General features: G+C 44.9%; 1 protein-coding gene across 1 annotated transcript in view; it reads left to right on the forward strand.

The window, feature by feature from the left end:
* The first annotated feature begins 203 nt into the window (after positions 1 to 203).
* The window catches only part of lrp5 (low density lipoprotein receptor-related protein 5), a 49172-nt gene continuing 34441 nt past the window's right edge, over positions 204 to 14934 (forward strand). Inside the window, exons 1-5 of the mRNA XM_034534912.1 lie at positions 204 to 282; positions 8442 to 8642; positions 8747 to 8963; positions 11137 to 11205; positions 11312 to 11440. Coding sequence (XP_034390803.1) covers positions 204 to 282; positions 8442 to 8642; positions 8747 to 8963; positions 11137 to 11205; positions 11312 to 11440 — 695 coding nt within the window. The remainder of the gene's footprint in view (positions 283 to 8441; positions 8643 to 8746; positions 8964 to 11136; positions 11206 to 11311; positions 11441 to 14934) is intronic.

The raw sequence follows: 14934 nt of genomic DNA on the forward strand, positions 1-14934 counted from the left end.
ATAAAGCAAGTAGCGCGAGCGCCTTAACTGGGGGAAGAAAAAAAAGAAGTGTAGTCGACAGAGGGACGCACAGAGGAGCGTGCACACACATTTAGTGGATCGTCGGAATACTGGCCCGTGCGTGCGCTCATACACGCGGAAAAGCGGACGTCTTTACAACTTAATTAAGGAGTAAATAACCCCCAAAACATGGAGCGCGAGTTATGGATTTAACGCGCAGAGGACCTGAAATGGGCGCTCGGCTGCTGCTGCTGTGGAGCTGCCTGCTGTCGGCGGTTGACGGTACGTTGACTTGTTCTTTTTGTTCACAACATGGATCCTCTGGGAGCGGCGGAGAGCGGCGTGGAGAGCCCCGTCGTCCACACGCTGCGCCCCGGTTGTACCCGTGCGCCTCGTTCCCCGCCGAGCTGTGAGTCCTTGTTCTGGAAGTTGAGTCCCACGGGGACAACAACACCGCAGTGGCAACGGAAAGTCGACAAACTTTTGGGTTGTTGCGGCGGGTTCGGGCGGGTACCCGCGGGTACCCGCCCGCCGGTGCGCCCGAACCAGCCGCTCGCGCTTTGTTTCCAGCCGGGTGCGGTGGACGGGTTTTAAACGTGAGGCGCAGAAGTTGAAGCCGAGCCGGGGCTATTTTTCTCCGGCCTCGGCAGCGCGAGCCATTCCTGCTCGGTGTCGGGTGTCACGCCAGACTTTCTTGCTTTGATAGTGAGTGTGTGTGTGTGTGTGTGTGGGGGGGGGGGGGGAGCCGGAATGTCTTATTTTAATTTCTTTCTGCGGAAGCAAAACGCTGCCCGACACGCTAACATACGGTTGTGGTTTTGTTCCACTCCGGGTCGAGGTCTTTTATAAGCCCTAGTTTCTCCAGTGGCTGATTTGTGGTTTTACTATTTTATCTGTAAGTGGCCAGTCAGAGGCGGAGCCTAGCTCCCTCTGGTATGGATGCATATGTCTGTCTGCAGCTTACAACTACGACTATGATGTTAGGTGCTCTGATAGTTCACATATATATATATATATATGTATATATATTGACCTAGTCTTCATACATCTGATGTCTCTGATCACAGTGGTGCCCATCACTAGTTCACAACCACAGGGTGGGTTTCAGTGGGTTGAACCTCACGTCGGTGACAGAACGTTCTGCTCTCACTTCGGGTTCTGGCCTGAAATGTCACTTTGACCTCCCCTCCCCCAGGTGCAGTTTTAAGGCTGCCTCCTGATTGTGACCCTGTCTGAACCAGCTCAACACGGTTGTTAAACAAAGGTCAGAACTCAAATCAGACTTAGTTTCAGGTGCAATTCTCGAGAGATAACATTTCGGACTGTTTAAATGTTAGTAATAACAAAAAGTAGTAACACAAGTTGGCACTGAATGTTTGCTCCTTTCACCTGTTGTTTATTCACATATTTCCTTGTGGTTATTGTTCATTTCACGCAGTTTTAATCAAGATTATTGTTTGAATTGTAAGGCTGTTTCAGATCATTTCACCTCTCTGTAGTGTGAGCATCAAGTCTGACAGAATGCATTCATTATGTATTCCTATGCCTACGACAGCACCACAACCAATAACGGGCAAAAAAACAACAAATTCAAAGTAAGCTTTGCCTACATTTGACTCCAGTCAAACTACGTCACTAGACATTCAAACTCTACGAGGTTCAAGAGTCCAACACCAAAAGAACTGATTTACAAAAGCATCATGATAACCAATGTAATGCACTATTTACAATAACAAGCGCTAACCAGGAAGTTAGCGTCACGCTGGTTCCCTCAACAAAAAGCCAATGGGATTCCTCCATTGGATTTAGTTTTTTTGTTGAAAATAATTCTTTGTGGTAAACAAACGTTTATGATACTGACACGTTTTGTTCGCGAGATAAACCTCACGGTCAACACCAACTTTTTGATAATAACTAATGATTGGGAATTTACTGAATTATTATTTTATCCATCTTATCCTTATATATTTAAGGGAACCAGAAGTGCAAAAAAAGAAGCTATGAACAGCGTATGGACAGAATATTAGTGGTGTAAGAAAATATTGTGTCTCTTGAGTATCGTGATAATATGTTTTGTGATACTGATTATATTTAAAATTATTTTCTTTATTTCTGGCCGATGTTTTTCCTCTTCTCCGGTTGCACACAAACAAGTGCAGCGTCTGGATGTTACAGAGACTGATGAACACAAACAGACCTCCCACTGTCCTCACTGTTATGCACAGTCTTCCTCAAATTTAGATTTAACAGTAACTTTTGCCAATACACAGCTCCTGCACACACATTCCTCATATTGCCATAACAACAGGCAGCCAAGCAGAGTGGCTCTTTTTGTTTTGCTCATAAGGATCGTGACTATTAATATGCTCATTGACGATGAAAAACACGACTGACCTAAACAGTGAGTGCAGAAGAAAAAATGCTCTCGCTCTCGTTTGCCCTAAACAAATAAGAACGACGTCCCACGATTTGGCACCACGGTGACCACGTGTACACACACTTCACACCCGCCGGCCAGAAACGCCAACGCGGTGTCAAACACACTGCAGGGCGAACATCACAGCTGTGTGTGTGTGCGTGATGACGGGCTGTTGGATCACTTGGTAAATGGTTGAGGGACTGATAATAATAATTTATATATTGATAAGTGGTTCCGGTGGTGCGTTTAGAGCCCTGTAAACGACAGCTTTGTCACAAAACTGGAATGTTCTTAACTTTGATTGTAATCTGGGGTAAATATCAATATTCTGTTCGTTTTCATATTACTTTTGACATGTTTCCCTCTCCGAGTGTGGAGGAGTACAGGTTTATTTTGACAGCCATGCATACTATATATTATTTAGGCACTAACACCAACGCGATGAGCAGCTCTGCATTCCTTCCAAACAAAGGTATGGAAAAAAAGAAGCGTCGATCATGATTTGAGATGAAACTTTTGTATTTTTATTGGCAACACTATTGAAACATTTTATTATAATTTAAGCCCTAAGTTGGACTCTGATGCGATGCAACACTCTGACGATCGTAACACTTACCAGATCCCACCTTAGATGGAAGTAGAATCACCTTTGGCTGCCATTTATTCCAAACACGTTAATCTTCTACACTTTTTTCAGTCAAAGTTTAAATCCACCTTTCCCCGGCGTGAAAGTGGGTCGCCCCGGTTCAGGTGGACGAGACAGGATGGTGGACGCCGTAGCCGCCACTTTCAGCCGCGTGATTCTTTGGTTGGCTTGTTCTGAAAAAGCGGTTTTGCGATGCGTCCACAAGCTCCTTGCGTCATGCCGACCTCGCTGCACATGCTCGCTGACGCTGCTTCAGTTTTTACTATTTTGACGAGCTCAGAGCTGTAATAGAAGATGATGAAGAACAAAACAATAGAGACCAACGGGTTCTTCTGGCGTAGGACTGCAGCTAACCATTAGTCCTGCAAGTTATGATGGCGTTACTATGATTAGGGCTTATTGTACACACACACACACACGCATGCACGCACGCACACACACACACAATCATGAATTCCACAAAATCCGTCAAGAGGACATAGCGGAAACATTTGACATTTGCCCCCCCAGTATTATTATTATTATTATTATTATTATTATTATTATTATTATTATTATTATTATTATTTGTATTCAACAGAGTTCTCATACATTAAATGTCTAAACACAAGCCTCTCTCCTGACGTGTGAACGGGAACATTCATAATTCTTGTGTGGGGGGTGGGGCCTGGTCTATTTGGGTGGGCCACTTGAAAAAGAAAAAACCCTTTTCTTTGCCAACCTGGGTATTTTCTCTTTGCACCACTGAGACCAACCAATAGGTGATTTCCACACTGCTCTCCATTAGCCTGCTCTATGTGAGCCCTGCATTCAGACCGAGTCTTTTGTCTGGACGAGGAACGCTCGACACCCAACAAAACAGGGCAAGACCTGACGGAGGTCGACTGAGAGCTCCTAAGGCTTTTCACCCCGACGCTTTGAAAGTGAAGGAATGACTTGCTTTTCTTGGAATGGAACAAACAAAGTTAATTATTTTACGCTCAACATCTGTTACTGTTCGACCACGAATAGGTGATACTTGTCCTTTTATAAAATACAGTCAGGAGTTCAGTTAGGAAACATCTGGTTGGTCAGAACCGACAGGGTCCTGAGGTTTGATGCTCAGCCCTACAGATGGCAACGAATGAGGAGGTTCATCATTGTTTGGGTTCCACACAAGCCTGACAGAGGAGAGATACAGAGATAGAGAGGAGAGGGAATGTCGAGGAGAAGTGGGGAGGAGACAGGCGAGACAAAGAGAGGAGGAAAGGAGGAGAGAGGGAGAAATGGGTCAGGAAGCAGAGGTGGAGGGAGAGAAGGAGTCTGTGGCGATCTACCTTGATTTCTCCAGGGTCCCCACGCATGCACAAATGTAAACACACACACACACACACACATACGGGCTGCATAAATAAGCTCACATTTTTCTCGCCCCAACTGGGGAGGTGTGAAGAAAATCTCTTCCTTCCTTGCGACCCTACACACACACACACACACACACACACAGGGTTCTGTTAAGATGGGCTCCGATAAGATGTAAAGCGAGGGAGCCTGCTCTCTCTCTCCAAGCAGAACAAAGCAGGAGAGCTGAGCAGTGTGTGTGTGTGTGTGTGTGTGTGAGGGTGTATGTGTGTGTGTGTGTGTGTGTGTGTGTGTGTGTGTGCACATCCAGAAAGGGGTGCAGCAGTGCATTGCTTACGCTTTAGAAACTTCTTTTGGGACCCTTCTTTCGTTTCACGCTGCCACCTCAGTATGACCTCCTGCCCCCCAAACACCCCCTCACACACACACACACACATACACCCTGCCACACACACACGCACGCACACACACACACACACACGCACGCACACACACACACACACACACACACCCTCCCACACACACACACACACGCACACACACACACACACACACACACCCTCCCACACACACACACACACGCGCACACACACACACGCACACACCATCGTACTTCAATTGCTAATCCCATTGACAAACTCAAATGTAGTTTTTGGGTCTTTTGTGTTGTGTCGCACTCATGTGCGCACACACACACACACACACACACACACACACATACACTCACACACACGCTCACACACACACACACACACACGCTCACACGCTCACGCTCACACACACACGCTCACACACACACACGCAGCACGCTCACACACACACACACACCAACATCCATCCATACAATCCCAGGTGCAGTGATGAATTGAACACATTTGTAGCATTTCACAGTTGATCTTGTGTTTCAGTGTGGGATCGAGTGATCATTTATATGAATTATTACTCTGTTAATAATGAGTGTTGAGCAGGAATTGTTGGAGAGTTAGCCAAGTGGCTAATGTCTTTTGTTATTGTGACATATGCTTTGCCTGCGTTTGGTTGAGATTTTACGTTTACATTTTTTCAATTTTCTTAATTAATATTGTGCTGTTAAAATCATCAAGACGAAAGCTAGTCGTTAGCAGCACAATCCTGAGGAGCTAACAGCTACTGGGAGTTGCCATTGATTTACATTATATTGATTTACATTATATTGATTTACATTATATTGCTCTATTCAGTACACATGAGTAGCAAAGGTGAACTTTAACGTTATCACGATGTGTTCAAATGTAATCTTGTAAATTCAGTTTTTGCCGATAAACGTGAAAAAACTCCAGTTAATTGAAGGAAATGTTTTCACAGCAATATAAAATAGATATTATAATAGAATCATCAAAATCGTGCAACATTTCCCTTTCACTTTCCAGTATCATGACATCACTAGACTTGTGCCCGGTTGGAAGTGTTATGGAAATGTTAATAACATCAAGGGGCATCACTTAAAAAAGGTCCTTTTCTGCCTGTGTAAACAAGGCGGAGCCTAAAGTCTGGATCTTGTCCCCTCACTGTTAGGCCAGAGGGGATCTGAAGAGCCCCACCCCCCAGTGTGTGGGCTGGCCAGCTCACTCCTATTTGTTTACTTGTGTGTGTCTTCCTGTGGACTGTTCTGTCTGTTTCGACGATGTCGTTCAGCGTTTCACAGCTGCAGGCTAAGCTAACGCGCTCGTGTTGGCTTGGTAGAAGGAAGCACACTTCCACGGTTCCGGTGCACACCAGATCATTACTTCCTGTTGGATGGGGGACATTTGAAACAATGATTTATCGGATTAGTTTGACGTGTCTTAGTCTCAATTACTCTGTTTCCTCTGTAGAAAAGAATGGGAATTGGGAATTCCACCACAACGTCCTCGAAGACAAGGTGACGCCATTAAGTGTCCAACCGAAACGCAAACATCTAAGAATTGCAGCGCTCTCAACGCCCACCGATTACTCGTCATGGACTACTTTATTGATTCCAAGTATTTTAATGCATCATGGAGAAACAACGGTTGAATATCCTGTAAACTATTTGATTTGGCTGCTAAATATTTACTCAGATGTAGATATTATTTGTAAAGACCCCTGTTTCTGAAGTGTCCGAAATCAAAGACCCTCCGACATATTTTCAGTGCTTTTAAGCAGAGAGGCACGTCTGGTTCAAAACTTTGATCACAAGCACAGCCTGCGACATTTTCCGTTCGTTGAGAGAGGCGTGACTGAGCGCCAGTCCGTTCGTTGTGCTAATGACCTCAGCACATGTTGCTAACAGCGCGCGGAAAATATACGTATCCGGGCAGCTAACACTAAAACAACTCAAACAAACTGACATGCCAGTATATGTGCTGTCTGGAAGGTCTGCAGTACTATGGTTTGAGTTAGATGTCTTGAGAGTTTTGTTCCTGATAGCAATTTTAATTTTTTTCATTCTTTATGTTCCAGAACCTTTTTCAGCTCAAAGAGATTTGTTCTTTATCTCAGTGAGTCTACACGCTTTTAACGTGACTTTGCATGGTTTACTGGACACAAAGGCTTTCGAGTCCAGGCTCTCTCTCAGTATCTACTCGGTCTTATCATATAACCACCAACGTGTGATAGAAACAAACTATGAAACCGTATAATAAACAGATGGAGATCAGAAACTACTCTCAACCTCGTAGTTTGGTCAATTAGCGAGGAATGACTCCGCGCTGTGCCTGTTTTAAGGACACCGAGTTGCCGTTTTGGGACAGCGTCCGCACCGACGGTGGCGGCGTGTCTTAATGCCGTGGGATTACAGGAGGCATGCGGTGCCAAACCGCAGCGTAGCAGCTCCGCCGCCCTGCCAGGCCCAGACCACAAGCTTCCCCAGAGGCACTGCGGCAGCTGCTGTGACAGCCACTGCCTCCGACAGTGGGATGTCAACGTCCCGAGTCACTGACACACACACACTTTACACGCATGTTATATATGGCGTCCGACTTTTGTTTCTTTTTTCTATCGGCTAGTGTTTAACAAACGTTAAATGTAAAACTTGTTTTTGCGCATTCAAAATATCTTTGTCTTCCTCTCTTGTTGATGGATTGTTGCCAGATGGCAGTAATGTTTGTGTTGTTGACACTTTGTTCCAATGAGTAGCATTCCTGCGTGTTTTTGATTTGATTTGTCAGCCACAGCTTGTTTGGTATTTTGGTATGTTGTTGTGAACTTGACTTTGACCTGTGGCACTGTGGCGGCGTACAGGTAGTAATCTGGATACCCTTGTAATGTTGACCTGAGCATATGTGTTGTTCTCCAAGGTTTAAGACTGATTCTTAACGTTCTGATTCTTTGGTGGGAATTATTAATAAAGAGATGCCACAGTAGTGTGTTTTTAAAAGTGTGAGACTCACAACTGACAGAAGTTTCCAAGACCAAAGTGATGACGTCATCATATTTGATCGGGATTCATTCCGTTAAATCTGCTCGCCTTACATGTTTTTTTACTTGTCCCTGTAGAAATTGTTATTATCAGTTAATAACAACAAAGACTGAATTGTAATGTCGTGTTTATTTACCGAGAACGAAGCGAGGTGGATCACTTTTGACAGCTAACGCCTCAACAGGTGGCTGAGTGGATCAGAAGGGTTCCGTCTTGCACGCTTGCAAAATGTTGTCGGCCACGTTTGTTTGTGTAATGCAGACTCGGGGGAAGTCGCAGGATGGCGACCCCCGAAAGAGACGGGCGCAATGAGCTTCTGAGCCGTCTGTCAAAACACGTCCAAACATAGTTCGACACTCGAGCTCGGATATATATTAAGAGATTAGAACATTCCCACCCCTTTGCCCTCAAGGTAAATAAAGGAAAGAAATTAAGTCCTCCAATTCCCTAATAAATACAAGCATCAAACCTTTCTGGAGAGAGTGGCCCAAATTCCCCATAACTCGCTGAGCTCGTTATTTACAACAACAAATAGCTTATCTTTTCCTGTCATTCCTCTCAGTCACCAGCAAACTTTACAAAAAGGTTTGTAACGTTTCAAATCTTCTCCTTTCCAGGCTCACCTCTCCTCCTGTTCGCCAACCGCCGCGACGTGCGACTGGTGGATGCCGAGGGCGTGCGGGGCGAGTCGGCCATCGTCGTCAGTGACCTGGAGGACGCGGCGGCGGTGGACTTCCTGTATTCCGAGGGCCTGATATTTTGGACAGATGTCAGCGAGGAGGCCATCAAACAGACGCACTGGAATCAGTCATCCAACTGTGAGGCCCCTCGCCGTTTATACAAAGCCAAACAGTCACTGTTAGCTCCGTGTTAAAGGGACTTCTTCTTCTCACACTTGTGTATGTTTTTTGTGTGGTTGCAGCCCTTAAAGAGGCGCTGGGAACGGGCCAGACCGTGGTAGTGTCAGGGCTGGACAGTCCAGACGGGCTGGCCTGCGACTGGCTGGGCCGGAAGCTCTACTGGACAGACTCGGAGACCAATCGGATTGAAGTGGCCAACCTGGACGGCACCTCCAGGAAGGTCCTTTTTTGGATGGACCTGGACCAGCCCAGGGCGATCGCCCTCAACCCCGCTCAAAGGTAGCAAAGACACGCTTTTCACAGTACTCACAACCTTAATGGTGTCTTTCAAGCCTACTAATAACGTTGTAAAAGGGTGGTCAGGTACACAACAAAAACAATGTTTCAACAGTGACATATGTCATATATTCTGAACTCCTATCAGATGTCCTGTGTTAGTTACGGTGTCAGCAGAGGATACCAGTACAGTCAGGGATTCAATGGACTCAAGATTCAGATTCAACAGGAAGGAACACTGCATTTAAAAAAAGAATTCATTCATTTATTTTATTCTGATAGTGGAACTGGGGCTCTGGATCAATGATGACGAATGTAGTGTAAGAGTTCTCAACATGAAGGCGTTAGTGGGCGTGGGCCATTACGTTTGTTAAAAAGCAAAAGCATATCTGTAAAAACCCAAAAGCCACACACTCATTGGCGTCCTCTGCTCTCGGGAAGATAAGGTTGTCTGCACCAGTCGCAAACGTCTTCAAATCTGGCACAAGCATCCTCCTAGAAGGTCAAATGTCAAGGTCCCTGCGACCTCACGTCCATCCCATTCTTGTGATACTTCGGGAACAAACTCCATGGATGAACTTCTTTAAATTTGGAACTAGCGTCCGCTTGCAAGGTTGAATATATTCGAATATTGTTGCTCGAAGATCACTGTGACCTCACGAAACACGTTTTTGGGCCATAACTGAAATAATGAAGACGCAAAATATGGCAATTTAACGCAAAATGTCTAAAAGGCTAAAGTGATGACATGAAGCAGACGTGATGATGAACTGCAACCCGAGAGGCGGCACTTCTGGTGTAGACGTAAACTCAACTCCTATCATTTGCTTTTTTGTTTTAGAAGAAGAGTAACAGGCCAAAATGACACGTTTTCTTTTTTAAATACTTTGCCTTCTTGAAATATCTAATATCTAAATGCAGTTGCAGCACGGTGTAAACAATGCCTAAGTATCCTCGGTAGCCTAGCATACTTGAGTTAAAGGTGCAGGGAGCAAAGAGAGTGATACATGGTGTTTGACCTCACGCTGACCTCCCTTCTCTCTCTCTCACACGCAACTTGTTGGCTCAGCAAAGCCCGAGCTCTTCAGATGATAGATTTACGATTGTTTACAGTTACCCTGATGACGTGGGGTACAGACGTCTCCACACAGGACCTCTGCAGAACTATAACACCTGTGTTTAAACCAAGAGGTTCAATGAGTCCACTGACCTCCTCAGTTATGACTAAATGCTCTGAGCCCGTTCCTTATGCTGCAATTAAACGCTCTCTTTTAGTGAGCGGACCGCATTGCTCAAATCATTACGGGTCCATCATGCTGTAAACGCTAGTCTGGAGCAGCCGGAATCCCACGCCAGTCCGATGCTACGGCTTACATTTATATAGATTAGGATAACCGCAGGGTGTGTCTGCGTCCGGAGTTGTTGGCACATCGGTCGGTCCCTCCGTAACTGAACCCCGAGGAGAGGAAGCACTCGGTGAAACCCGCTGCGGTTAGTGAAAACAAATGAGATGTTATGACCCCAGAAAGTGTCCTTTCATAACGGCTCGTAGTGGCTGAGTAACACGTAACAACAGGAATGAAGATCACAACAAAAACTAGACTGAGGTTGTTCTTCTCCGCACCGATACCCAAACTTGTTTGTTGGCTATGACCGAGTACCGATCCGATACCGAGGCGTTGAGAACACGTCGCTGTTTATTTTGCGGGGTTTCTTTAACGATTTTCGCCGTTGTTCCTGTGTAGCGTAACTGAGCTGATGAATGATGACGCAGTAATACAATGTCGAATCTTAGCCGATACTTAGTAAAGTTAGTTGGTGAATAAGTACCAACAGATTACAGGTATTTTGAGTCAAGAGTTTTTAAGGGGAACGAAAAAGGCACGCATATATACACATGGTCACCTTGGAGGTCTCCACCGTGGTAAACACACACGCTTTGGTTTAGCACCCACGTGGGGACGACATTAGCGGAGCTTTGTTAGCGGCTATTTGTCAATAAAACAAGTTTAATAATACTGCAGGAAGCTAGCGAGCTACAAACAATTAGATTTATTCTGAAGATCACAGGAAATGAAATGTGTTTATCCAACCGAGTCAAGCCAAGCTACCACACAGTATGGCAACGGGGCTTTATAATGGTGTTTGTTTCTTCGACACATTTCTCCCCCTCCAGCTACATGTACTGGACGGACTGGGGAGAGGAGCCCAGGATCGAGCGGGCTGGGATGGACGGCAGCAACAGGTACTGTAGAACCACATGAGCCTCGAGCACAGTGTCCTCCAGTGCAGCCAGATGCACAGCAGCAGCGGTTGGACAGCCATGTGGTTTACCTTCTGCCTCCGAACAGGAAAGTCATAGTGGTGGTGGACATCTACTGGCCCAACGGATTGACCATAGACCTGGTGGAGCAGAAGTTGTACTGGGCCGATGCCAAACTCAGCTTCATCCACAGAGCGAACCTGGACGGATCGGCGCGGTGAGACAAATACCTCTTTTCATACCTGTCATCATAAATTAAATTAACTTACAGGATTAACAGTTTAGGTAGGAGAGTGTCATGATATGGGAACAGAGCCTGGCCGTTGAGTTGGCTCAGACCTCAGCCCTTTCCTGCAGCCAGAAACAGACAGATATGAAATATCTTCCCCCAGAATCAGAGCGAGGAAATATAGCAGATATATAGTTGCAGAGAGCAGCAACGCTCTGGCAGAGCGGGCTTGTCTTTACTTTTGGTTTTTGGTACACCTAAACTACTTGAGCTGAACTCGGTTCGCAGACTTCACTCCCTACATGAGGATGAAATAAGACTTGGCACTCACTCATCGTCCACATTTAATTTTTCTTCGAAACGCAAGAATCGTGACTTCCAAAAATGTAAAAGAAGGGAAGAGTAACTGCGTGTGTGCGTGCTTTCCTTTTGTCCTGGCAACAGACATGCTATAGAAGAAGAATGCCGATATAAAGCTGAACATGATGTTCTCTTGGGTTTGGGAATCGAGAACTCCTCGTTGTCCAACTCCATTGTGTGCCTCTGGGACCATTGATTCCTCTTGTTGATGCTTTCCGACAGTTGCCATGCACACGCCGGTTCGTGTTGTTGTTTGTTTTGGGGGTGGAGTTAGGCAGAGAAAGAAAAAAAGCTCAAAGCAAGGCGCTGACAAACCGGATCCAGTCTGTATATAAGAAGTGGACGTAGTCATCTGTAGTCATTTGACTGTCGCCACCTTGACTTTTTGCAACCAGTGAACGGAAGTTACCATGATTGGAATGCGGAGGACTGACGTAGATGCGCCGTGTATGTCTGTCAATCACAGTAGTCCCGCCCTAAAGCATCCTCTGCTTTATGGTCTGTTTGACTCTAAATGACCATAATTTACTAAATGAACATCATTCTGTATTGAAGAAGACTTGAAACTAGAGATTGAGACCAAAAACTAATGTTTACAATGTTTACTGAGGGAATAAATCAAGAGAAGTAGAGTCATTTATATAGACTTCTATACAACCAGAGGAGTCGCCCCCTGGTGGTCAGGAGAGAGAATGCAGCTTTAACACATGAAGCATAGACTTCTATACAACCAGAGGAGTCGCCCCCTGGTGGTCAGGAGAGAGAATGCAGCTTTAACACATGAAGCATAGACTTCTATACAACCAGAGGAGTCGCCCCCTGGTGGTCAGGAGAAAGAATGCAGCTTTAACACATGAAGCATAGACTTCTATACAACCAGAGGAGTCGCCCCCTGGTGGTCAGGAGAGAGAATGCAGCTTTAACACATGAAGCATAGACTTCTATACAACCAGAGGAGTCGCCCCCTGGTGGTCAGGAGAGAGAATGCAGCTTTAACACATGAAGCATAGACTTCTATACAACCAGAGGAGTCGCCCCCTGGTGGTCAGGAGAGAGAATGACCTTTAAGACACTTTTAAGACAAAAGGTTTAACACCAGTAGCTCACTTGATATGGTCGGGTCAGTTTCCAACTGATTCTATGGACAAACTTACATTGTGTGTTTGATTATAAATGTATATGTTGACATAAAATGCACAAACGGTACAGGTAGAATTACATTTCGAGATCCCTTATTAAAACTTGGAATGATCAGCAGGAAATTCTTTTGAGATTTTTTTTGTGCCCCGTTCAACATCTTCCCAACAGAGAAAAGGGAGGAGGGGAAGAGAAAAATAGCTGCACAGACAGAGTGAAAGAAAAATAGAGAGAGTATGAGAGTGTTGTCCAACACAAACAGAGCTGTGGTATGGAGGCCCCAGTCAAAACACACACAGCACCACACACACTCTCTCACAGCTCAATCTGGCCTTCTCTCCTTTAAGGCCCATCGGCCTTCTTACCGTTTGCTCTGTTTCAGAACGTTTCAGGTCTGAATTTTAGGTTCAGACATGTTAAATCACAATCATTTTTACACTGAGATTAAAATTGTCTGACCAACTATCATCCAAGAAGCTTTTGTTGCATGCCGATCCCCATCTCTGTCTCTATTGTCGTGGATAGCTTCTTTTTAAAGTGAGTCACACACTTTTAGACTTTATTCACTCTTATTTTAGATCATTATTTAAAGGTGACATATCACGCTCGTTTCCAGGTTCATACTCAGATTTGGGGTTTCTACTTACATGTCTTAATGTTCAAAACACGTTTTATTTGCTTCATTTTAGCCAAAGAGATAACATAAAAAAGGAGTAGAAGTAGACATTCCCCTCCCATTTAAATCGTCGTAGCAGGATGGTCAGTGCGGCGGCCATTTTTATGTGTAAGGTTGCTATAGTGACTATTACAAAAATTCAGAGCTTCATTACCAACTTGGTTGTATCATTACAAACTCAAACACATTTGAGTTGACAGGATATTCAACCTGTCACTGCTACAGCCAGATAACGGTGACAACTTTGTGTTGCTCACTTTCTCCAACCAGTGAAGCATTTAAGTATCGTCGAATTAGCAAACTAGCTAGCCCATTAGTGGAGGGCTGGCTAGTTAGCTTGCTTGCTAATTCTGCCACGAAAATGAGCCGGACAGCCGGCTGGAGAAGGACAAGCACTGCAAAGTAAGCCGCTCTCTAGAAGCTACTGCCACTGTTGCGTAATTCTACCTGCAGCTAACTTCTACAGTCAGATGCTGCACAGCCATGTGAAGAAGATAGGATATGTGTTGTACAAATGCTCATAGAGTCACAGTAAAGACATGTGCAGCTCTGTTAGAGGGGGAGGCTTTAATGTGAATATACCTGACAGCTTGAGTAATCAAATAATGTGCCTGTTTTCCAATGAATTTACACACAGACACACGCACACATTCAAAAGCTGAACAGAGCTTTACAATCTGGAGTTGGTTAAATTTGTTCTTTCTTTTTTTTTTCATAACCACTGCTGGCAGCCTCCTGCTTTTACAGCACGCACACACACACACACACACACACACACACACACACACACACACACACACACAGAAAAGGGCTAAAAATGATGATTGATGAAAGCCCGTTTCTGGTGTGTTGATATTCTAAATACAAGCCTCCTTTGATCTGGCGCCTAAGTGCGTTTGTGCGAGTGCGTTTTCCTGTGAATGATTTCCAAAGTGTGCTTTTAGAAAAGAACCACTCTCTCCTGATCAAATCTCTCACATACTTCTCCAGCCGTCACACTCTTTGTCAGTGTTTGGCCCTACGGTTCGACAGAGGGAATACCTTCACCAAGGCTGCACAGTCTTCTAAATGTGTTGCTTTCATAATACTTGCCGTCCACGTTGCACTGGAATGTGGTCGAGATATTTATGGTTCAAGAGGGATGATTACTTTTGGTTCTCTGGCCTTTGTTCTCGTGCCACCATAAGGCCAAACTTTCACTTTTACACAAGAAATCTAATGATCAGATCGTAATAAAATGTAACCAACACATGTGTGCACCCCAGAGGGTAACAGCTTTACATTTAAATTACTTTATTTTCAAAGCTTT

Source organism: Cyclopterus lumpus, chromosome 6 (genome assembly GCF_009769545.1).
Source record: "Cyclopterus lumpus isolate fCycLum1 chromosome 6, fCycLum1.pri, whole genome shotgun sequence".
NCBI classification, from domain to species: Eukaryota; Metazoa; Chordata; class Actinopteri; order Perciformes; family Cyclopteridae; genus Cyclopterus; species Cyclopterus lumpus.